General features: G+C 42.2%; 2 protein-coding genes across 2 annotated transcripts in view; both read right to left on the bottom strand.

The window, feature by feature from the left end:
* The window catches only part of ZNF248 (zinc finger protein 248), a 103448-nt gene that overhangs the window by 56802 nt on the left and 23359 nt on the right, over positions 1-23287 (bottom strand). The window lies entirely within an intron of this gene.
* Positions 1503-23287, bottom strand: part of LOC123390206 (zinc finger protein 25-like) — a 46458-nt gene continuing 24673 nt past the window's right edge. Inside the window, 4 exon segments of the mRNA XM_045073827.1 lie at positions 1503-2839; positions 2842-3147; positions 3149-3281; positions 5638-5734. Of these exon segments, the coding sequence (XP_044929762.1) occupies positions 2219-2839; positions 2842-3147; positions 3149-3281; positions 5638-5734 (1157 nt within the window). The 3' untranslated portion in view covers positions 1503-2218.

Genomic DNA, 23287 nt, shown 5'->3' with positions numbered 1-23287 from the left:
CAGCCTCAGGCAAAAGAGACAAATGAGGGGGCACCTGGGTGGCTCAGTGGGTTAAGTCACTGCTTTCGGCTCCGGTCGTGATCTCAGGGTCCTGGGATCGAGTCCTGCATCAGGCTCTCTGCTCAGCAGGGAGCATGCTTCCTCCCCTTTCTCTCGCTCTGCCTGCCTCTCTCTCTCTCTGCCTGCCTCTGTGCCTACTTGTGATCTCTCTCGGTCAAATAAATAAATACAATCTTTAAAAAAAAAAAGAGACAAATGATATTTATTAGTGTTCTAATAGTGTTCTAAAACTTTATTTATGGACACTGAAATTTGAATATAATTTCACATGTCACAAAATATTCTTTATTTGCTTCCACCCACTTAGAAATGCAAAATCACTCTTGGCTTGTAGGCTACAGAAACAGGCTTTGGGTCCCATCTGAATATCTGAGTCACTTGTGGGAAAAGGCACAACTAAGCCAAACCAAGGCACTACAGCAATAATGTGAGTGGTGAATGCTGGTAGCAAACTTTTTTTTTCTCCAAACATTATTGAAGAAATACAAATTATAATGATAATAATATCTAACATGTGCTTTTCTTGTGTCTCAGACACTATTCTAAGTGCTCTAAAAATATTAACTCATTTATACCTCAAAGCAATCCCATTATTATCACTTCTCTTTTATAGAAAAGGAAACAGGCACAGAGAGGTTAAGTGGCATGCCCCATGCTGGAATTTGAGCTGTGGCCAAAAGAGTTTGGAGTTCCCACTCTTAACCACTACAATGTTGCTTCTACTCTGAAGAAAAAGGCAGTGAAGAACATTCTTAAAACATACAAAATTCTAATGCAGATAGCTCTGCACCCCGCTAAAATATCAACAGTAAGATAGATACTACTACTTTACATAGCATTGTTTTTAGCTGTTTTTAAAAATAATTTGTCTTTTCTTATGAATAAATGTGCCCCTAATGTAAAATTCACTGACCTTTCTTAACAATTGGTTCAGTAACGTCTATATTCATTAAAAAATACAAAAAAAGGAGAAAAAGAAACGTTACAATTTTAAAAGAACATTACACTTAAAATACACATTAGAGCAACAGCAGGAGTCACTGCCCAGACATAATGTGAAGTATGTTCACATTCGTGAAAACTACTGAACCAAAGCTACATATTTCCTTATGTACAAATACGGATGGATCCACGTGCACATAAACATCCACAGCCTGTCTTGCAGTGCGCTGACTCACATTAGTTCTACATACTAAAGGATTCTTCACATGTGTGCAAGGATGTCACCTGGTTTTTTCAATGTGTTTGTCCTTTTTAAAAAGCTTAAAATGGGGACGCCTGGGTGGCTCAGTGGGTTAAAGCCTCTGCCTTCAGTTCAGGTCATGGTCCCAGGGTCCTGGGATCGAGCCATACATGGGGCTCTCTGCTCAGTGGGCAACCTGCTTCCTCCTCTCTGTCTGCCTCTCCGCCTACTTGTGATCTCTGTCTGTTAAATAAATAAAATCTTAAAAAAAAAAAAGCTTAAAATGTCTGGACATTGGTAGGTTTCTTAAAAAAAAAAAAAACAAAGAAAACTCAAAAAGCAAAGAAAACCCCTCAGAATCTAATTGCTGCAACATGACTTCTGGCGTATCTGTTAACCCCACTCAGTACAGATTCTCCTTGAATTTTTGTCAAGAAACTTGCACATATCTGGAATGCTTGCAAAGGTTCTAGCCTGGCATCGTGGATCTGCAGTTCACGGAAGCAGCATTTCTCGATACAGGCGGTCTATGCAGTTACACCTCTGAGTGCTCCAAGTGCACCTGGCGTCAGCGATTTTGGAATGCTCAGGAAGGGGACTGATAGGAGCGTCTCAGGTGAGCTTTGGCATCTACCGATGGCTGCCTTGTCAGAAAACTTCCTGATACTCATTTGTTTTTATAGGATTTCTCTCATGTGATTTCTGTGTTGTGCAATCTACTAGGACTTCTGAACGAATGGTCTCCCTCAGATTTTATAATTTGTCGGTTGTCTGGTACTTAGTTAAGTCTGACATGTTGTCAAAACCTCTCCCTTATAGATTTAAAGAATTTCTGTGTCTTTTGTTTTCTGTCAAGGCAGACTGTGACCAAAATTTTCTGAGATAGATGATATTCCTAAGTTTTTTGTCTTGTGTGAATTATCCAATTATTCTAAAGGATGAATTCCAAAAGAAGTTCCCAATACATAGTATTTTTCAGCTGTTTCCTTCTGTGTGTGTCTTCTGATGTGTGGTAAGTTTTGATTTTTGCATAAAAGTTTTCCTACACTCCTGACACTCATAGGGTTTCTCCCCTGTGTGTTTTCTCTCATGTATGATAAAATGTGACTTCTGAGAGAAGGATTTCCCACATTCCTTACATTCATAGGGTTTCTCTCCTGTGTGCATCCTTTGATGTAATCTGAGGACTGAATTCACGGAGAAAGATTTACCACATTCATGACATTCATAGGGCTTCTCCCCTGTGTGTTTTCTCTGATGTTTTGTGAGGTCTGATTTATAGTAACAGCTTTTTCCACATTTATTACATTCAAAGGGTTTCTCCCCTGTGTGAGTTCGCTGATGTACTGAGAGGGCTGACTTCTGGTAGAAGCATTTCCCACATTCCTTACATCCATAGGGTTTCTCTCCTGTGTGAGTTCTCTGATGAGTTTTGAGGTGTGAATTTCTAGAAAAGAATTTCCCACATTCCTTACATTTGTAAGGTTTCTCCCCCGTATGTGTTCTCTGATGTACTGTGAGGTGTGATTTCTGGGAAAAGGATTTCCTACATTCCTTACCTTCATACGGTTTCTCCCCTGTGTGTGTGTTTTCTGATGATGTACCATGAGGTATGCCTTAACATAGAAGAACTTCCCACATTCATTACACTCCAAGGGTTTCTCTCCTGTGTGTGTTTTCTGATGTTCTACAAGGTGTGGCTTCTGGCAGAAGGATTTCTCACACTGATTACATTCGTAGGGTTTCTCCCCTGCATGAGTCCTCAAATGTCTACTAAGAGATGATAGGTGATAGAAAGTTTTTTTACACTCTTTACATTCATAGGTTTCCTCTCTGGTGGGAGTTTTCTGTTGTACTGTGCGGTCTCCATTTCTAGAGCCAGATTCCCCGCATGCCCTGGTTTGTCCTTTTGTCCTTCGAATGAATATGCTGATGTATTACGAGGATAGACTTCTGGCAGAAGGACTTTCCACATTCGTTGCATTTATGGATTTTCTCTCTGGCTTGAGTTTGCTGGTGTTGTGTGAGTTCTCTATTCCTGGGGAGAAATTTCCAAATTCAGTAATGTCTAAGGCACACTCGCTGAGAACCAATTTCTAGAGACTTTTATGTCTATAGATACAGAATCTATAGAGTAGATTCACAGTTTCTCCACTATGAATGTTCTCTGACACCCACTGTGGTTTACCATTTGGTAGAAGGAACCTTCCCTTGCATTGTATGCACAGAGTCTCTCAAATGCCTGAGACCTATCTACAATGCCTCCCTTACTGTGTACCTCAGAAGAATTAAAAGGCAACTTCAAAGCTGGAATATCTTGGTCCTACAGAAGATCTCCATTATGGAAGAGAACTTTCCCATTTGGGCTATATGCTTCGGAATGCACTCCAGTGTTAGTTTTCTCACATTTAGTGTGAACTAGTGTGGTCCCACTTCCAGTACTCGCGTTCTTATTCCAAGGCTTCTAATCTTAAAATCAAAATCTTGGACTTGCCTTGAATTTTCAGCTCGGATTTCCTGGCATTTTGCTCCTCTGTCATGAATTTTCCAGAGATCTTCTATAAGGAAATCCAAAATTTAGTACTATATAAATCTCAATGTTATTAGTATGGTTGTAGCGTTAATTCTTAGGCTTCAGGCCAATCTCCCCAAATAAACTAACTCTCAAATGCAAATTTCTTCTAACCCACTGGTTTAGAAAAAACACATAAACATTAAAAACTATGGTACCAGACCCAGGAAGAAACGTAGTTATAAACCTAAGTACTTCTAGCACTTTACAAAAAATATGACTTTAAAAACTTGGGAGGAAAAAGTTAAGGGGTTGTGGAGAATAGGGAGCAGAGAAGAAAGGATCTTTAGAGTGCTGCTGAAGACGACTTTGGGACTCAGAATGCTGTAAGCCCATGACAGACAAGAAAGAGTAAGTCGGATGAAAAGAAAAATTAGTAGACAGCTATGTCTACTGGAATATCAGGGGAAAGATGAAACTGGATGGAAAGCTAACAGGTCTTTGTCGCTCAAAATTAATTTGCTTTGTTATTTTAGCAGACTGTAAACTTCTGCTTGCTTCCCTCTGTACCCGCACACAACAATCCGGATGCCAACGCCAACGGGATTTTCTGGGCACACCGGTTTCCCCTTGTGTGGAGGAACAGTTTCACACTTAGAGCTCTCGCTCTCAGGCTTGGTCTCCTGTTTTCATAGTTTAGTTCCCACCTCTCTGTTTTATTTACTACATGATCTCTAAAGAATTACTCAACATCATTCTGGAACCCTTACTGACCTTCATATTTATTCATCTTTAAATGCTTGACAGAAACCGAAAGATTATGAGCAGAGGCTTGGGACTGGAATTTCGTAGCATTTGTGGGGAAGACAGAAGATGCTGCTTGATGAGAACCCGGACAAGGCTAACTGGGACACTCAGGAACCAAGATCCTGTGTGTCTCTGGTCTTAGGAAAGGGGGAACCCTTGCAGGAGTTACTGTGAAGGGCACAGAGAAGACAGTGCCTGCCTCTTACTAAAATTCACATTCAGTCTCTCAACAGATACCTAGTGAACAACTACTAGAAACCAGACATTGTTCCTGGTCCTGGCAACAGCTAAGTACACAAGTCAGGAGTATAAAAAAAGCATTTACAGAAGCAGAGTGAGATCATCTTAGTAGTCTTTTGGCTTGTTTTTAGCTTTTTAAATCTTCGTGTTACAATACTCCTGAGTAAGGTGTGGTAGATTTTAGAAGGGATAATAATTAATACTTTGTGTGAAAGACAAACCACATGTAAAAGGAGGCATCAGCTCTGAAATAATGTAGTTGAGGAAAGGCATAAAGGTTTATAATTTGATATTTCAGAGTTTAAAGAGAAAAAAGGAAGTTAATAAAACCGGTGTTGAAAATAACTGAGGCATCTCATTGTTAGCAAAGGGAGGGAAGGACATTTGGAGAAAAATTTATCATCAGATTTGAGATCACAGTGTTCTAGAATTCCAGTAACTGGGAATTCTAGAAGAAAGATAAAAATCTAAGATGGGGTTGGGCAGCAATTCGATTTCATATATAGGAAAGAGAAGTCTATTTTTAAAAGTGTGGCAAAGGAGGAATTTATGTGGAAAACGAAAACTGGAGGTGTGATTTATGGTACTTGCATATGCAGATCCAAGAATCCTTGGGAGAGAGGAGGAAGCAGGCTCACCTCTGAGCAGAGAGCCCCATGCAGGGCTCGATTCCAGGACCCTGGGATCATGACCTGAGCTGAAGGCAGAGGCTTTAACCCACTTAGCCACCCAGGCACCCCACTATAGGGCATTTTAAAAGATGCCTAAAAATATTTCATAATGCAAAAGGCACCAACCATCTCATTAGCAACAGGTGCCACAGGTCCTCACTCACCCGGGTAATTCCGGTATGGAAATTCCACTTCCAATATCCACGGTTTCTTTTCCTTGTTTCAGCTTGAAGACTGCATTCGACTTATTCACATGGTAACCTATTAATGGGAAATTGTGTAATACAGATTACTTGAAATTTAAGGGATTCTGAAGGATGAGGAAATGCAGCTTTAGCAGAACAATTGAAGGTCCCACTTAGGCTTGGCAGATGTTCATCTAGTTCTGAGTAGCAATGTTAACAGAGATAAGCATATACTGAGCAATCCTTTATATTATTATCTCCTTAATAACAGGCAATAATTTTACTTAAGACAATTTTTTTTTTTAAGAGATAGAGCACAAGTGAACGGTGGTGGGGGAGAGGTGGGAAGGGCAGAGGGAGAGGGAGAATATTTTTTTTTGTTTTAAGATTTTATTTATTTACCTGACAGGGAAACAGGTCACAAGCAGGCAGAGAGGCAGGGAGAGAGAGAGGGAAGCGGGTCCCCCGCTGAGCAGAAAGACCAATGTGGGGCTCAATCCCAGGACTCTGAGATCATGACCCGAGCTGAAGACAGAGGCTCAATGCACTGAGCCACCCAGGCACCCCCAGAAAGGGAGAATCTTAAGCAGCCTCCATGCTCAGTGATGACAGGGCTTGATTTCATGACCCTGAGATCAAGACCTGCGCTGAGATTAAAAGTTGGATACTTAACTGACTGAGCCACTCAGAAAGCCCCAGGATATTTTGTTTTAGGTACTGTTTTAAGGGCTTTAAAATCACTAATTCATGTACTCTTTTGTAACAACTTTATAAGGTAGAAATTATTTTTATCCCCATTTTACAGACGAGAATACTGAGGCCTAAACCCAGGCAGTCTGGCTCCATGGTCTCTGCTTTCAGCCACTCTACTATGCTATTATAGAGGGAAGAGGAGTAATCTCCACAGAGGCCAATCATCACCTAGTGCCTTTTTCAACAGAGAAGACAATGCAAACAAAATGAATGGGCAAACAAATAAACAAGCGCACAAATTAAACAAGCACTCACAGTTTTGTGTAAAACTGATCAGACTTCTGGAACTACAACATGCATACAACATGTATGCTAGGACATGAGGTTTACAAATACCTCTGCAAGTTAAAAAAAGCCTCTTAGGGTTGAGAAGCTACAACAGGCACCCTCCCTAGCTCAATCTTTCCTACAAATTTCCCTTCTTACACACTCACCTCTACTGAACAAAAAACTCCCCACCCCCTTCTGCGCTCACTAACATCAGCAGCATTAAACCTCAGGCCACTTCTCCTCAAATTCTGCTCTGGGATAATCCAGTTCTCCGCTCCATTTTCCGTGGATAACACTCCGAGTGTTGCAATATGCTGCACGTTAATTCGTCCCATAACATGATCTAGTCCACGATTTGTCGTTTACAACAGCACATTACAACACCCCATGCTTTCTTCCACCTGGAACCAGAACACAGAAATCTTGAGCAAACGTGCTCCAGGTATTGCCATGGTTACACAGGCGGCGGGGGGTGGTGGTGGTGGTGGTGGTGGTGGTAAGGGGAAGGATTGCAGCGGGGACTCTGTGCAGACATCTGCGAAGTTCTAGATACGAGCTAAAATCGAATTGAATTTTCTGTTTAAGAAGATTTGGGACACTTCTTCGTTCATATTATGAAAGATAATATGTGTTTTTAAGCCTTTTTTTCATAGCAGAATCCTTTTGCATAAGGTTTGAAAGTTGCAAAAATCCCTCCCATCTAGGTAGAAATCTTAATTGGTTTCATAGATCGTCCTTCATCTTCTAGAAAGCTGACTGTCTTACACAGTAAAAGGGTACCTGGAGTTTTCCAAATAAGTACTTCTCAGAGACTGATATTTAATTGTGCAAGGCTGAGGTTCAAATATGCTTGGAGAAGTATGTAGGAAAAATTTCAAGCTTGAAACTCCTTCTTGAATAATAAATATAAAAGTGTTACTGGATTATTAATGTGGATGTCAAAGATAAATTTACTGTTTGATATTTTAGCAATTTGCAAAACTGATCTAAATTCTTTTTTAAACTCACCTAGGGATGCTCCCAAATTGGAACACACAAAGGAGGCTGTCAGATAAGGAAGAAATTACCAAATAGTAATTATTGCCAAGTTTCAATTCAGTAAAGCTCCAAAAGGACAGAATTCATATGAAGAATACAGGTGAGGTTTTTGGCTTTTACTTTCAGTTGCCCCTCCCCCTTTTTTCTGGCCCCATGAAGCTTGATTCTCTCTCCAATGACAGGAAGGATTCCAGAACTATTGCACACTCAGGTTTAAGGAATACATTTCCCCTTCCCCCAAATCCCTCCCTCTCTCCACCCCCGAGCAGCTATCAGGAAATGCCTGAGTGGTAACGCTGTCCTTTTTTTTCTGTGAATGGAAAGCCTTCCTGATCCTTTTTATCAGTAGGAATATCTGACAAGGCAGGGATCAGATAATTCCCATTTCTAAATCGGCTAAAATTAACAAGTCAGGAAATGACAGATGCTGGTGAGGATCTGGAGAAAGGGGAACCCTCCTACACTGTTGGTGGGAATGCAAGCTAGTGCAACCACTCTGGAAAACAGCATGGACGTTCCTCAACAAGTTGAAAATAGAACTACCCTATGACCCAGCAATTGCACTTCTGGGCATATACCCTAAAGATACAAACGTAGTGATCCGAAGGGGTATGTGCACCCAAATGTTTATAGCAGCAATGTCTACAATAGCCAAACTATGGAAAGAACTTAGATGTCCATCACAGATGAATAAATAAAGAAGATGTGGTGGGGCACCTGGGTGGCTCAGTGGGTTAAAGCGTCTGCCTTCGTCATGATCCCAACTTCCTGGAATCGAGCCCCGCATCGGACTCGATGCTCAGTGGGGAGCCTGCTTCCTCCTCTCTCTCTCTGCCTGCCTCTCTGCCTACTTGTGATCTGTCTGTCAAATAAATAAATAAAAATCTTAAAAAAAAAAAAAGAAGATGTGGCATATATGTATACAATGGAATACTATGCAGCCATCAAAAGAAATGAAATCTTGCCATTTGTGATGACGTGGATGGAACTAGAGGGTATCATGCTTAGTGAAATAAGTCATTTGGAGAAAGACAACTATCATATGATCTCCCTGATATGAGGAAGTAGAGATGCAACGTGGGGGGCTGGGGGGGGGTAGGAGAAGAATAAATGAAACGAGATGGGATCGGGAGGGAGACAAACCATAAGTGACTCTTAATCTCACAAAACAAACTGAGGGTTGCTGGGGGAAGGGGGGTTGGGAGAAGGGGGGTGGGGTTATGGACATTGGGGAGGGTATGTGCTATGGTGAGTGCTGTGAAGTGTGTAAACCTGGCGACTCACAGACCTGTAGCCCTGGGGATAAAAATACATTATATGTTTATTAAAAAAAAAAAAAAGATGGAAAAAAAAAGTAAGGGAAAGAGTGCTAGTCAAGACTTCTCTTTCAGAATTTGAAGACCAAGAACAGAGGACTTTTGCTCCTATTCTTTCATTTCTGCCTCAAATATGGACGTGATTCTTGGTGGTGCTGAGCAAGCCCACAACGATGAAGCAACAAGAATGGGATGGAAGCCAATGTGCTAAGAAATAGTACATGTAAAGATGAGGGGCGCCTGGGTAGCTCAGTCGTTAAGTGTCTGCCTTTGGCTCAGGTCATGATCCCAGCATCCTGGGAATGTGCTCTCCATTGGGCTCTCTGCTCAGTGGGAAGCCTGCTTCTCCCTCTCCTACTCCCCCTGCTTGTGTTCCCCTCTCGCTGTGTCTCTGTCAAATAGATAAATATTTTTTAAAAAGTTTAAAGATGAAAAAGGACATTTGCCCCTGATGCCAGCGTTGAGCTGGTCATTAAAAATCCATACCTGCTTTCCTATAGACTTCATATTTGAGACAAGTAATCACTCATTATCTAGCCCATTAACAGGGTATTCTATTACTACAGCTGAATACATTCACTGTGAATATAGCTATAAATCAACATCTCAGACTGGGCTATTTGACTTACAATGTTTGTGTTGGCTACTTAGATGATGCTGAAAACACCCAAGTCCACAAACAAGAAAGCATACCCACATGTGCACCCTTCTCCTACAGATCATTAATGAATAATATGAACAATATGAATAATATGGGGATATTTAAAACATTTTTCCATACGAGTCTATGTTGTAGACTTCACCGAACATTTTAAAATTTCAGTGTAAAAATCTCCCCAAGCTAAGAAGGAGCCGACTAGAGAGAAAAGGAAGCATCATGTGAGGGAGTCACAAAAAAATGGCCCAGTGTGCTGTGGGGAGTAAGGGGGCTTGCAGAGCAGGCAGGATGATTTGAGAGCAGGTGCCAGGGCAGATCATGGTAAATTGCTTACAGTTTATCTTATAGACAATGCAAAACAACAGGTCTTTTACTAGTGGAGAGATAGGCTCAGATTTCAGATAACTCATCATTTCAGTATTTTTCTGTAATGTAAATATAATACATAGCCAAGTGGATGTTTAAACAATACACAAGTATATGAAAATGGAGGATTTCCTTGCTTTCCTACCTATCCTCTCTCAGAAGAGCTCCTAGTACTATTTGGTGTATATTCTTCTGGACTTTTTCTTTTTTGTGCATACTGTACCATCTATTTTATCTATTTATTCCTTTGCTTGCATCTGTCTCTGTCTCCCTGTATCTGTTTGTATATGTGTATATATCTCTCTATATATAAATATAGAGAGATATGGATATAGGTATATAGATAAATATACAAAGATAAATATGGACATTTATCTTTTTAACAAAGATAGAAACACCAAGAAAGATAAAATGACAAACATAGGATATATTAGTAGCATACTATTTTGCCCAAGAGTATATTGTTGATATCCTTCCCTGCCAGCACATGCAGATTTATCTCATCAATTTCTTTTTAAAGATTTTATTTATTTATTTGAGAGAGACAGAGAGAGTGTGAGAGAGAGCATGAGATGGGAGAAGGTCAGAGGGAGAAGGGGAGAAGGTCAGAGGGAGAAGCAGACTCCCCATGGAGCTGTGAGCCTGATGTGGGACTCAATCCCAGGACTCCAGGATCATGACATGAGCCAAAGGAAGTTGCTTAACCAACTGGGCCACCCAGGTGCCCCTATCTTATTATCCTTAATATACATACTGTAATCTATGCCAGGGATTGGCAGCCTTCAGGCCCAGGGGCCAAATCAGCATGTCTCTGTTTTTGCAAATAAAGTGTTTATTTTTTTTTTTTTTTTATTTTATTTTATTTTATTTTTTTGCAAATAAAGTTTTATTGGAACACAGTCATGCTCATTATTTTATGGATCATCTTTTTGGCCACTTTTTTGTTTTTTTCATTAAGATTTGATTTATTTATTTGCTTTAGAGAAAGAGAGAGAGAGAGAGAGAATGCATGAGTCCACACAAGGGAGGGGCAGAGTGAGAGAGAGAATCCTAAGCAGACTCCATGCCAATCACAGACCCCGATGTGGGGCTAGATCCCACCGTCCCAAGATCATGACCTGAGTTGAAACCAAGAGTCAGAGGCTTAGCCAACTGAGCTACCCAAAGGCGCCCATCATTTTGGCTGCTTTCCTGATGTAAGAGCAGAGTCAAGTAATCATGGCAGAGATCATATAGCATGAAACCCCTAAAATATGACTATTTAGCTCTTTACAGAAAAAGTTCGCTGATTTCTGGTATAGTAGGTAGGCATTAGAAAAAATGTCATTTTTTCCATATGATAGACACTTAAGTCACCCAATTGTTTTGTCACAAATAAAATGGGAATAAATGTTTGGATACATACATCCATACCCTTATGTGTGAGGAGAATCTTCTAGAAGTTGATTTGCTGTATGAACAGATTATCGTTAAGGCTTGTTTTGTTTTGGGGAAAGAATCCTGGTAGCAGTGTGTAGGGGAGTCTGAGTAAGGAATCTTAGGACAAATGGATCAATTAGGAGGCTGTTCTTATCATCCAGGCCAGAGATGAGGAAAGGCCGAAGGTAAGAATGGGCAGAAGTGTTAGAACTGAAGCAAGAAATACCAAGAAGGCCACACTGGATAAAGTCAAGGTCGAAGGGGTGTTGTAAGTGCTTCTGGGTTTAAAATGCTCCTGAAATCACAAGGTGCGTAACTCACCCCCCAGAAGAAGAATAAACAACAAGAGAAATGTGAAGTTAAGGCAACATATTTCCCTGAACATCACTTTTATGACACAGCCATGTGAAACTCACACATGCACTTTCATTTTGTGACAAGCAAGATCATGAACTAAGATTTCTAATTCTTTGTATTACCAAAGTCAGCTATTTAAACCCAACAGTTCCTTGTGTGGCCATCTAAAGCCTTCTGTCTTTCCACCTTCCTGCGCATTGTGAGCCTTCCCTCAGGTCCCCTAGGCAGCCATCTTCATTACAATGCTTTCCCTCATGCACGGAAAGGTGGGTAACACACTCCTGAGGCTAACATCCCTGAGTCCCTCAAATTGAGATTACTGAGATGTTTATTCAGGTGCCTTTTTCTGCATCACATTTTAATAGGAAATCACGTGTTTCCTGTGTATATCCTCATACCACAAGTTAAACATATTTTCGTATTTTGTTAAAATTATTTCTTTCACTTGATGGCCATTTTTCACAAAGAATTAAATTTTCTATGCCATAGGCATTACTGATTACACTCAGATCACCAGAGGACTACAAAGTCATATGGATACAGAGAGACACTGGTACTGTCTAGGTTCACCCACGGCCTTTGGAACCATTCGGATCTAGGTGCCACGAACTTTCATTGAATCTGAGAGGAACCACATGTGGCCAAAATAAAAATTACTAAATCCGAAAATGCCATGGGGGTCAGCTGTACCCTCCAAGCATGTTCAACATGTTTTAATACAGAGCTTTTGTGACTATTGATGAGGGAGCAGGAGGCTGGCTGAGGACAAAGTAAAAGCTGGCGCCTTGCACCCCCTCTTCACCTGCTCCCCTCCATATGTGTAGCATTCCTCAGGCACCCCTGATCGCCATAAAACGATAAATAGTTAACTTGCAGGGATTGCAATCCTGCAGAACAGGAATCTCCCTTGCTCTACAAATGTCCTAGAGACCTAAACAGGGAGGTTACCGTATCAATAACACAAATTTCCAGAGGCAAATAACTCTCGGTTCCTGAAGCCCTAATGTCCCCCTCCCACCATAAACTGGAGGAGACTGAGGTAGAAGGGAATGTAAATGATAGCCGGATCATAATACCCCACCACCAAGAATCTCCCAACTATCTTGACGTTAATGCCTGACCTAAAGACGACACTGATCAAGCCATAAGGGCAAGGACTCCCCCCCGGCACCTTGTAGGCCCTCCCTAACATGTGAGGACTCTGTTGAAGCCTCCCATCCCTTCACCACCTCCCCCCAACTGCAGGGTATATAACATGCCCACCCTCACAACCCGGGGCAGCAGCTCTTCCTGCCCACGGGTCCTGTCCCCGTGCTTTAATAAACCACCATTTTGCACCAACGACGTCTTAAGAATTCTTTCTTTAGTCGTCGGCTCCGAACCTCCTCACCCCACCGAACCTGACTTAGGTTCAAGAACTTCATCATCAACTATTAAACCAGAATGCTCTAAAATCCAAAAACCACTTTATTATTTTTTTTAATTTTTTTTAATCAAAAAAACACTTTAAAAATGAGTTGATACTGGGATGCCTAGGTGGCTCAGTCATTTAGCATCTGTCTTTGGCTCAGGTCATGATCCCAGGAACCTGGGATCGAGCCCTGCCTTGGGCTCCCTGCTCGGTGGGGAGCCTGCTTCTCCCTCTACCACTCCCCCTGCTTGTGTTCCCTCTCTCGCTGTGTCTCTCTGTCAAATAAATGAATAAAATCTTAAAAAAAAAATGAGGCGATAGATACCACATTTGTGGTTTGTTTGCTGTTTATCATGGCAATTTTTAAGAGAAAAGGAGGTGCCATAAGAGACAGAATCAGATCAAAAGAAAGCTAAATGTCCAAAAGAATAGGTAAACTGAAAACAAATGATTCTAGACCCTGAGGAGGAAAAAATGATGGAATGACAGAGTGATCTAGAAAGAGAAGAGCTACAGCAGCAAAGCTGACAGCAAAATTTCATGATTCCTCTTGGAACATGGGGTTTATACAACTGTTCTACATACTGAATAGGTCAGCAATCATACAACCAGACTTTCCATTTGAAAGCAAAGATCCTGTGGCTGTCTCTGTCTGGAAGAACCAGAGTTCTTAGCTCTGGCTGACAAAAGAGCGACATAGATGCATTTACTTGAGACTTCTGAGATCAGATCCAAGGGAACTAGGGGCTAGGACAAACAAAGCCCCCCCACCCTTTTTAAAAGATTTTATTTATTTATTTGTCAGAGATCACAAGCAGGCAGAGAGAGAGGAGGAAGCAGGCTCTCCACCGAGCAGAGAGCCCGATGCGGGGCTCGATCCCAAGGACCCGAAGGCAGAGGCTTTAGCCCACTGAGCCACCCAGGTGCCCCAACAAAGCCCTTTCTAATGGCCACCCAAGGGTGCCACATGCAGGTGGTAATGCAGAGTGCCCTTTGCTACCGACTGCCCCAGATCTCCCCCTCTGGAATGATCCAAGTCCTCACCACTCCCCGCCCCCCCCCCCCCCCATAAAATAGCTGAATTGAAGAAGAAATTCAGAACACTGATGTGTAAAATCATGCAGGACACGTTCTTGGGAGAAAAAAAAAAAAATCACTGATGTTCTGGCTGGCCTGGCCCCCATGGAGAAGTCGGGAAAGGCCAGAGTTCTAATGCAGGAAAATGCTCAATCTGGAAAATGTTCTGACCCTAAACAAGCAATTTCCACAAGATCTAAGGATTTCACTAAAGGAAGCATCAGATACAGGAAAAAAACAAGAATTCAATACTACTAACAAAAGCTTAGAACAAACAGTTACCTTCTCTATTTCTCGCTGCATGTTTTTTTTTAATTTTTATTTTATTTATTTTTTCAGATTTTATTTATTTATTTGACAGACAGAGATCACAAGCAGGAAGAGAGGCAGGCGGAGAGAATGAGGAGGAAGCAGACTTCTTGCTGGGCAGAGATCCCGATGCGGGGCTCGATCCCAGGACCCTGAGATCATGACCTGAGCCGAAGGCAGAGGCTTTAATCCACTAAGCCACCCAGTCGCCCCTGTTTTTTTATTTTTAAACCTACATTTAGAATTCATTTCATCCTGCCCTGCAGTGGATTTTCTACATGTATTTTCCAGGCTGAGCTCTCCTTGAAGGCACAAGTCCCACTTTATTCATCCTTGTCTCCTCCTCATGCCCCTCCATCCTTTCCCAACTCCAGTAACCACGAGGCATCGTAACGGTCATATAATTTTACCCCCTTCTGACTGCTGCCAAGTCTTTGTTTCAGTATTTTCCAGAAAAGGCATTCCCTTGAAACAACCTGATGGAAAACAATACTTTGAAAGTGAACACTGATCCTGAGGTATGCTTTATGAGAAAAAAATTTCTGCAGCCAAACAGATTTGAAAGATGGGATATATGCTCTTTTCCTCTCAGTTCCCAATGTACATGAGCAAGTTCAAGGCTCCAAGAAGACCTGTAAGAAGATCAGTTCAGTCCTGCTTAGCCCCGTCTTCCCTGTTTTGCTAAGAGTATGTTTTTTGTTTTAATCATATCTATAGAAATACTCTGGAAATACTGCACTCTAGAACTTTGCTACTTGTGGTGAGTGTGCTAAGTGTGGTCCCCATGTCACCAGCACGGACATCACCACGGAGCCTGTCAGAAACACCCCCAGTGATTCACACACATTAGTGTTTGTAAACACTACGGAACACACCTAAGGAAGCTCTGGTGTCCTGGAAAGGGCGTTAGCCTGGGAACCGGATAGATCCATCTGATTCCATCAATTACAAATCACATGCTCTCCTGCAAAAAAATACACATCTTGTGTGGTCATGGCAAACGTAATGCATAAATCACCTAGCCCATGATAATCAATAAATAATAGGAATTAATAGTATTCCTGCTCAACAAATGTCAAGCAAAACCACAAATAACATTAAGCGTTTACTGTAGCCTAAAGTTGAAGAGGGTAATGTTTGAAACTCCTCTCTTTGCAGTATTGGTAGTCTACATTGACTTATGATGCAGCATTGGTAGTCTACATTGACCTTGGTTATTCATCGTGGGTTTCAGTAACCCTTGGTGAGATCGTTTGCTGTGACACATGTACTTTTTTCCCTCTTGGTTTCTCTGCATTTTATTTTCTCTGTAGGACAACATGACTATTTGGTGATAAGCTCTCAGAATTCCAGTTATTTATACAAGCCTTTTCTTCTTACTTCCTCTCTCCCATTTCTGGCATCGCTTTTTGTTAAGAAAATACTCACTTTATTCAGTTTATTGCATCACTAGTTTGATTCGACCCCTTCCAATTTGACCATATAAATGCATGGATATACTCCCTGCTTGAGGGTCATTCTACCACGTTTCATACGGCCTTATACCAAATAAAGTGGGTGAAAGTCAGAAGCTGGGCTCTTCCCTACAAAGCCACTTTTGGTAAGAAACCTTCAATTTTTATGACCACCTTGACACCCGTGACACCAAGATTAAACTGCTGGTCTTTTATCCTCAAAATGTGTCTTCCGTTTATTCCTGTCAAATGCCAGATTGTCAAAATAAAGTCTGCATAGGCTCCTACTGTCTGTTGCTATAAACAATTAGCATCACAAACATCATAACTAGAAAATAATAAAGCATTAACCGCACCTGACCCTGAACAGGACCTATTGCCATAGGGATGCCGACTTAAACAAACAGCCAGTGAGGCCCAGGGGCCAGTGGCAAAGGGACCTTTGGGTTTCCTGGGAGGCAATGGAGAGCAATGAGGAGGACAGAGATGGATTCCCAGGCTTCGTGAATAGAGAGAGACCTATAAAGAGGTTTGCTGGCTTCCACTGTGAAAGACCAACATCTCTCCAGAGAAGCCAGGACAGAACAGTGGCGACACTAGTACCTTCTAGAACATTCCGAGTGAGGCACCCTGTGTGTGATACAGTACCCTCATCTGTAGAATGAGGGAATAAAATGATCTCCGGGTCTCTTTCATTTCCAGACTGTTATAAGTTTATGTTTCCAGACAGACCTAGGAATTCCCCCCCGCCAACCCCAGAATTTCCCGAGCTGCAGAGCATGGTAAAATGACAGAAAAGGCTTTCTAGGGTCATATAATTTCACACCAGTGGTGGTCAGTCAACTGAATGACCAAATTCCTTCACATGATCGCACTTGTTATCCTACAAAAGGCAATTTTAGGCTCACGGGACAAGACTTTTGAATAGTAACTATGTGGAATATGTCTTTACCTGTTCGGGATTTGTCAAGCCAAGAGATAAATATGAGAAGTGGCTACAGAACAGCCTCTCTTTGCCAAAAATATTCTATTGAGTTAACGAAGCCTAATTTATCAACCTATTATGCTGTCGTCAGACACTTCCAAGCCAGCAAAATTCTCTTCGGTGAAGAAAAACTGCAGGCACACACAGAAAGGACAGGAAAGGACTCTGAGAAGTGGGGTTCCCACAGCAGCTGCACGAAAGCCCTCGGATCCAGAACATATTCCACTGCCCCATCTGTTCCAGACCCAAGTCTCATGTCTGATCCACACCTTGGAGCAGCTGATCTGCTCCGGGGACTCCCAGAGAAAGCATCCACCTTGGGTGGACACTCACTCACTCACGGTCCATCTACCAAACAGCCTCTGTGCTAATTCCCTCCTCTTTCCCTTCTGTTCTCACGGACAGTCTGCTTACAAAGCATAATTCTTCCAAGTCCACATCAATTTCATTATCCTTTTTTGGGTCCAAATCTTCAACATGAAATTCAAGGGACCCTGTCATTAACTTAACATTCTTTTTGTTTGTTTTGGTTTTTGTTCGTTCGTTTTTTTTTCAAGATTTATTGATTTATTATTTGAGAGAGCATGAGCACATGTGGTGTGGGGAGGAGCAAAGGGCGAGGGAGAGAGAGAATCTCAAAGCAGACTCTGTGCTGAGCATGGAGCCGACTGTGGGACTTGATCTCACGACCTGAATTGTGACCTGAGCTGAAATCAAGTCAGATGCTTAACGGACTGAGCCACCTGCGTACTCCAACTTATCATTTCTAAAGAGGAATATAAAACAACCTAACAATAAATAAGTGATTGGAGGTGGCACAGTCACTGAAATCACTGACCCATGCACAATAGGGAAGGAGTTGGCAGCACTGTAAGCTTATAATATTAATGCTCAACTTACCCCCAAGAAGAAAGCTCATGAAAGACAAACGTTTTGGGTTTCTTAGTGTCACAATCTGGAAAATAACTAATACATTTTCTTTTCCCCTGAATACTGAAGGAATTCATGGGAATTCCTAAGAGTACTTTTTCAGGAGGGTCCAATCTCCAGGCCACAGAAAATAATATTTACCATCTTCCATTTCATAGCACATTGGTGCTTTCAAAATATTACACCATATTTATTTGGGATTACTGTTCATTTGACACAGTATTGTACAGATTACTATTTCTGTCTAGACTATGCTGCTTAGCCACCTGACTTAAAATGGGGCTCATGTCTTCAAAATCACTCAATTTTAGGGAGGCTTGGGTGGCTCAGTCAGTTGAGCATCTGATTCTTGATTTCAGCTCAGGTCATGATCTCAGGGTTGTGAGATCGAGCCCCGCATTGGACTCCACACTCAGTAAGGAGTCTGTTTGAGATTCTTTCCCTCTGCCCTACCCCCAACACTCTCTCTTTCAGATAACTAAATAAATCCTTATAAAAAGTTTTTAAAAAACTACTCAATTTTGTCATCTGTACAATGGAAATAATATTTCACAAATTCACTGTGAGGTTTAGATATTATATTTATGATATACTGAAAAGTTAAAAAAGCTATTTGAATGCTAGACACTCTTTTGCATGCCTGGAAGAGGTCAGTGCAGCCCCCACTTAAATGCTAGTCAATGTTCATAATAGTGTGTCATGTTTCTCACTTACTGTCTCCCAACGCTAAGGCTAGTGCTTTGGTTTCAGTTATAGGCAGTGGTTGTTCCTTTTTGTTTGCATGTTTTCTTTGTTACAGGAAGCTAATTTTCTGTACATGCACCTTGTTCTTGCAGAAAAAAATAAAAGAGCAAAAGGGAAAAAGGGAATAAGTTCTCTTCATGGGTTCCATTTGCAACAATTTAATTTTAATAGCTTTCATCTTAAAACCCTTTATTTGCTAATGCTATCAAAAAACAGACCTCAAAAACTGCCACAGGATTTTATAAGGGTTGTACAATTATGACTGTAAAAGGATAATTATCTTTGCCACTTTTACAAAGCATCTTATAACAACAGGAAATTTCATTTTTGACACATTTTCAGCTTGTGATTCACTATAGCTTCTACAATCTTACGTGGTTCCAACCATCTCTATCATGGCAGGTGGCTTAATTTCTTTTCTAAAATTTAATACCTTGTAGTTTCATTTAATTTTACTTACTTTGTGATTGCTCATCCTACTTGCCAAGGACAGAATTAACCCTAATCTTATATTTTGAGATTACGATTCCCTTTGGATTTGGAATCCTCTACAAATTTAATGAATGTGCTTATTATGCCCTCCTTCCTGTCACTGGTGAAATTATGCAGAAAGACTGAGGGGGAGAAAGTTGAGCAAAGGCAAACTATTGGAAAATGTATTTCATTTTCCTGCAATGGTTAGACAGAGGCCCAAATTCTCCCACATTAATTAATGAGGACATATGACAAATGCCTTTATTCATTCATTCCATTGACCTTTATGATGCACCCTGTGCACACTACACATTTTGTGATGTGCAGTGGGGACTTTGAAAAGGGTGTGTCATGGATTCTGCTCTCAAGGGGCTTGCAATTTATTGAGAGATAACTTGTAAGCCTCAAGGAATAATACAAAATAAAACAGAGACATGCCATAATGCTAGGTAAAGTGAAAAGCTGAAAAAACTGGAGATGAAGTCATAAACACTTCTCTTGGGGAGAAAAGAAATCCACAGACTCTCATTTGGGACGTGATGGCTGAACTAGGATTTGAGGAGCTGCAAAGAGAGGGAGAGTTCTGGAGTTCTGTTGGGTGTGACTGCCCACTGCGTGGGCAGAAGGAAACGACCCGAGGTTGGGAGATGGACCCCAAGAAAGGAGTATCAAAGCAATCTTCAGAATACACAGGCTGGAGAGAATTTGTATTTCACCCATCTGGAGTGGAAAGGTCTCCTGACACGTGGGACATCTGGCAAAGCACTCCGAAGGCACCACTGCAGGAGTAAGTCCAGAGTAACTTTAGACCAGAGACTTTCTGGGAGTCTCCTAAAAACGTTAAACAGAAGTATCAAAGAGCTTGAAGTGTTTCCAACTTAAATGCATCCCAGAACAAAGATAATACATTTTAGAGGGATACAAAGTAACAGTAACCCATAGAATAAAATTTACAATGTCTGGCATCAAATCTAAAAGTCCTGAGACATGCAAACAAACAGAAATGTGTGATCTCTAATGAAGAGAGAATCAATAGAAATGAGTCTGGATGTGAAACTGATGGCATCATTAGTAGATAAGGACATTGAAGGAGCTTACACACACACACACACACACACAGTGTTGAGAAAGTAAAGTAGGAGGATGGTAACAGGATCATACAAGACGTAAGAAGAACCAAATCAGAGATGCCTGGGTGGTTCATGGACTTGGATCACGATTCCAAAGTCTTGATATCGAATCCTGCATCGGTTTCCTTGGTCCGCAGGTGGCCTGCTTCTCCCTCTGTCTGCTGCACTTTCTCTCTCTCAAATGGATAAATAAAATCTTAAAAAAAAAAAAAAAGAATCAAGGGGCATCTGGGTGGCTCAGGGGGTTAAAGCCTCTGCCTTTGGCTCAGGTCATGATCCCAGGGTCTGGGGATCAAGCCCCATGTTAGGCTCTCTGCTCAGCAGGGAGCCTGCTTCCTCCTCTCTCTCTCTGCCTGCCTCTGCTTGTGATTTCTGTCAAATAAGTAAGTAAAATCTTAAAAAAAAAAAGTCTATTTTGACAGAATGCCAGAAATCCATCCAATTTTCTCCATTGTTGTCTCTAAGATACTTGAAATAGCTAGACTTGTCTTCACACCACCACCACCAAGGAAACCCTCACCAAGTTGTTAACTCCAATTAATTGTTATCCGACATTTGCCAGAAGGACAGAGGTGACTGGGTATTATTCAAAACTTAACTTCTTAAAAGTACGTATTTTCAGAACACCATTAAGAGAGGTTTCCAAAACTGTGCCAGAAAAAAATGATCTATTTAGATATCAATTGGGCCAAAGGGTAGAATTGTGTTACCTGAAGCAGCATGACGACTGTATTGTCGTGTGTAAATACATGCTGTTACTAGTTTGGTTTTATTCCCCCTCCCATCGTATGACGTTGCAGAACTCATAAAATATCTTCATTTACGTATCATTTCTATTAACTTGATTTATATTGTAACGATGTTACTCACTTCTTTGGCAGAGAGAGAGAAAACGCTCCCAAGTAGGCCGAGCAACAGGCCGAGGCAAGGGAGAAGCAGGTGCCCCTTCCCTGAGCAGGGAGCTTGACTGGGGCTGGATCCCAGGGCCTGGACCTGAGGCGAAGGCAACTTCTTAAGCGACTGAGAAACCCAGGTGCCCCAGGTAGAAGCTGTTGTAAAGAAATCACATTATATTTGCTGCCTGTAAATGCCTACTATCCCCTGGGTTGTTGCCAAGGATTTCCTGACGGTCACTTCCCAAGAGACCAGATGGCAGTGGCCAGGCCCGCAGGGACTTAAGATGGATGTGGCCCCCTGCATGCCAAGCTCCCAGGAGTGCACGCACAAGGGGTGAAACCAGCAGAGAGGTTTTGGGTCCAAACACTCCGTAGTGCACAGACTGACCTCGGCAGCAGGGTCCTACCCAGCTGTCAGCTGCCTCATCCTCTGTGTCCATGCAGGGACACCACATGTGCGTGCCATGTATGCAGGCCCCAGAGGTGCCATCCGGTGCTGGAGATGACCCGCTGTTCACAAAGGGTGACCCTCCCTGCAGACCAGAAATGGAGGATGGGGGGCAGGCAAGAGGGAGGTCCGTGCACTAAGGGCCTATGAAATCGGATGCGCACAGAGAATTCAGGGTTTTCAAAGGTATCTCTCTGTCCCCTGCAGAAAGGGCACCTTGCAATCCACATTAATGCAGCTCACTGAAAAATGACAGACATATGTTTGCATCCTTAGCTCATGGCTCAGGCAGTCCGCCCCACAGACAATACTAGGAACCCTTGGCTCCAAGGGGCTCCTGGAAGGCACACAGGGGCCTTCCTAGGGAGGGGAGCCCTGCAGGAAGCCCTTTACATATTTTCCTATTTTTTAAATTACTTAGCTATTTTCTATCTTTTCGGCGAAACAGTATTCATTGTTTTTGCACCACACCTGGTGCTTCATGCAATACGTGCCCTCCTTAATACCCACACCACCTGGCTCCCCCAACCTCCCACCCCCCGCCCCCCCTCAAAACCCTCAGGTTGTTTTTCAGAGTCCATAGTCTCTCATGGTTCACCTCCCCTTCCAATGTCCCTCAACTCCCTTCTCCTCTCCATCTCCCCATGTCCTCCATGTTACTTGTTATGCTCCACAAAGAAGTGAAACCCTATGGTAATTGACTCTCTCTGCTTGACTTATTTCACTCAGCAGCATAATCTCTTCCAGGACCGTCCATGTTGCTACAGAAGTTGGGTATTCATCCTTTGTGATGGAGGCATCCTACTCCATAGCGTATATGGACCACATCTTCCTTATCCATTCGTCTGTTGAAGGGGGGCATCCTTGTTCTTTCCACAGTTTGGCAACCGTGGCCACTGCTGCTATAAACACTGGGGTAGAGATGGGCCTTCTCTTCACTCCATCTGTATCTCTGGGGTAAATACCCAGTAGTGTAATTGCAGGGTTCTTTATCGACAGAGCAGGCAGGACATGGGGGAGGGGCAGAGGGAGCAGCACTCCCCCTGAGCAGGGAGCCTGATGATAAGATTGATCCCGGACTCCAAGAGCAGGACCTGAGCCGATGGCCAATACTTAAGTCACTGAGCCACCCAAGAACTCTTGGAGAGACTTTGTGAAACAATCTCGTAAAAATAGGAGTTTTCCAGAGTAGCAGATAGGATAATGAACATTTCAGTCTCCTAGGTGCCCTCAGGAGTCTCCTTTTTTTAATGTCCAAAAATGCAGGTAGTTAACATACAGCGCAGTATTGCATTCTGCAGCACAACTCAGGGACTCATCACTTCTCTGCACCACTCAGAGCTGACCACAACGAGTGCCTTAATTGCCCATCATCCATCAACCCCTCCCCCACCCCCTTCCCTCCATGACCCCGCAGTGTGCAGGGATGCCTTCACCCTCAGAGTTCTGTCATGAGCCATCGCCACGGTGACCTGATGACATGCATCGAACGTTCCATTTCAACTGTCACTCTGTGAGCCGAGCCCCTGGTGGTTGGGTGAACAGGACTAAAGGTCCCCACGATATAGAATCTTAACTGCTGTTGTACAGGTAT

This window comes from Mustela putorius, unplaced genomic scaffold (genome assembly GCF_011764305.1).
Source record: "Mustela putorius furo isolate JIRA1106 unplaced genomic scaffold, ASM1176430v1.1 tig00537291_pilon_pilon_pilon, whole genome shotgun sequence".
In the NCBI taxonomy this organism is placed as follows: Eukaryota; Metazoa; Chordata; class Mammalia; order Carnivora; family Mustelidae; genus Mustela; species Mustela putorius.
This window is presented reverse-complemented; position numbering and strand designations above follow the sequence as displayed.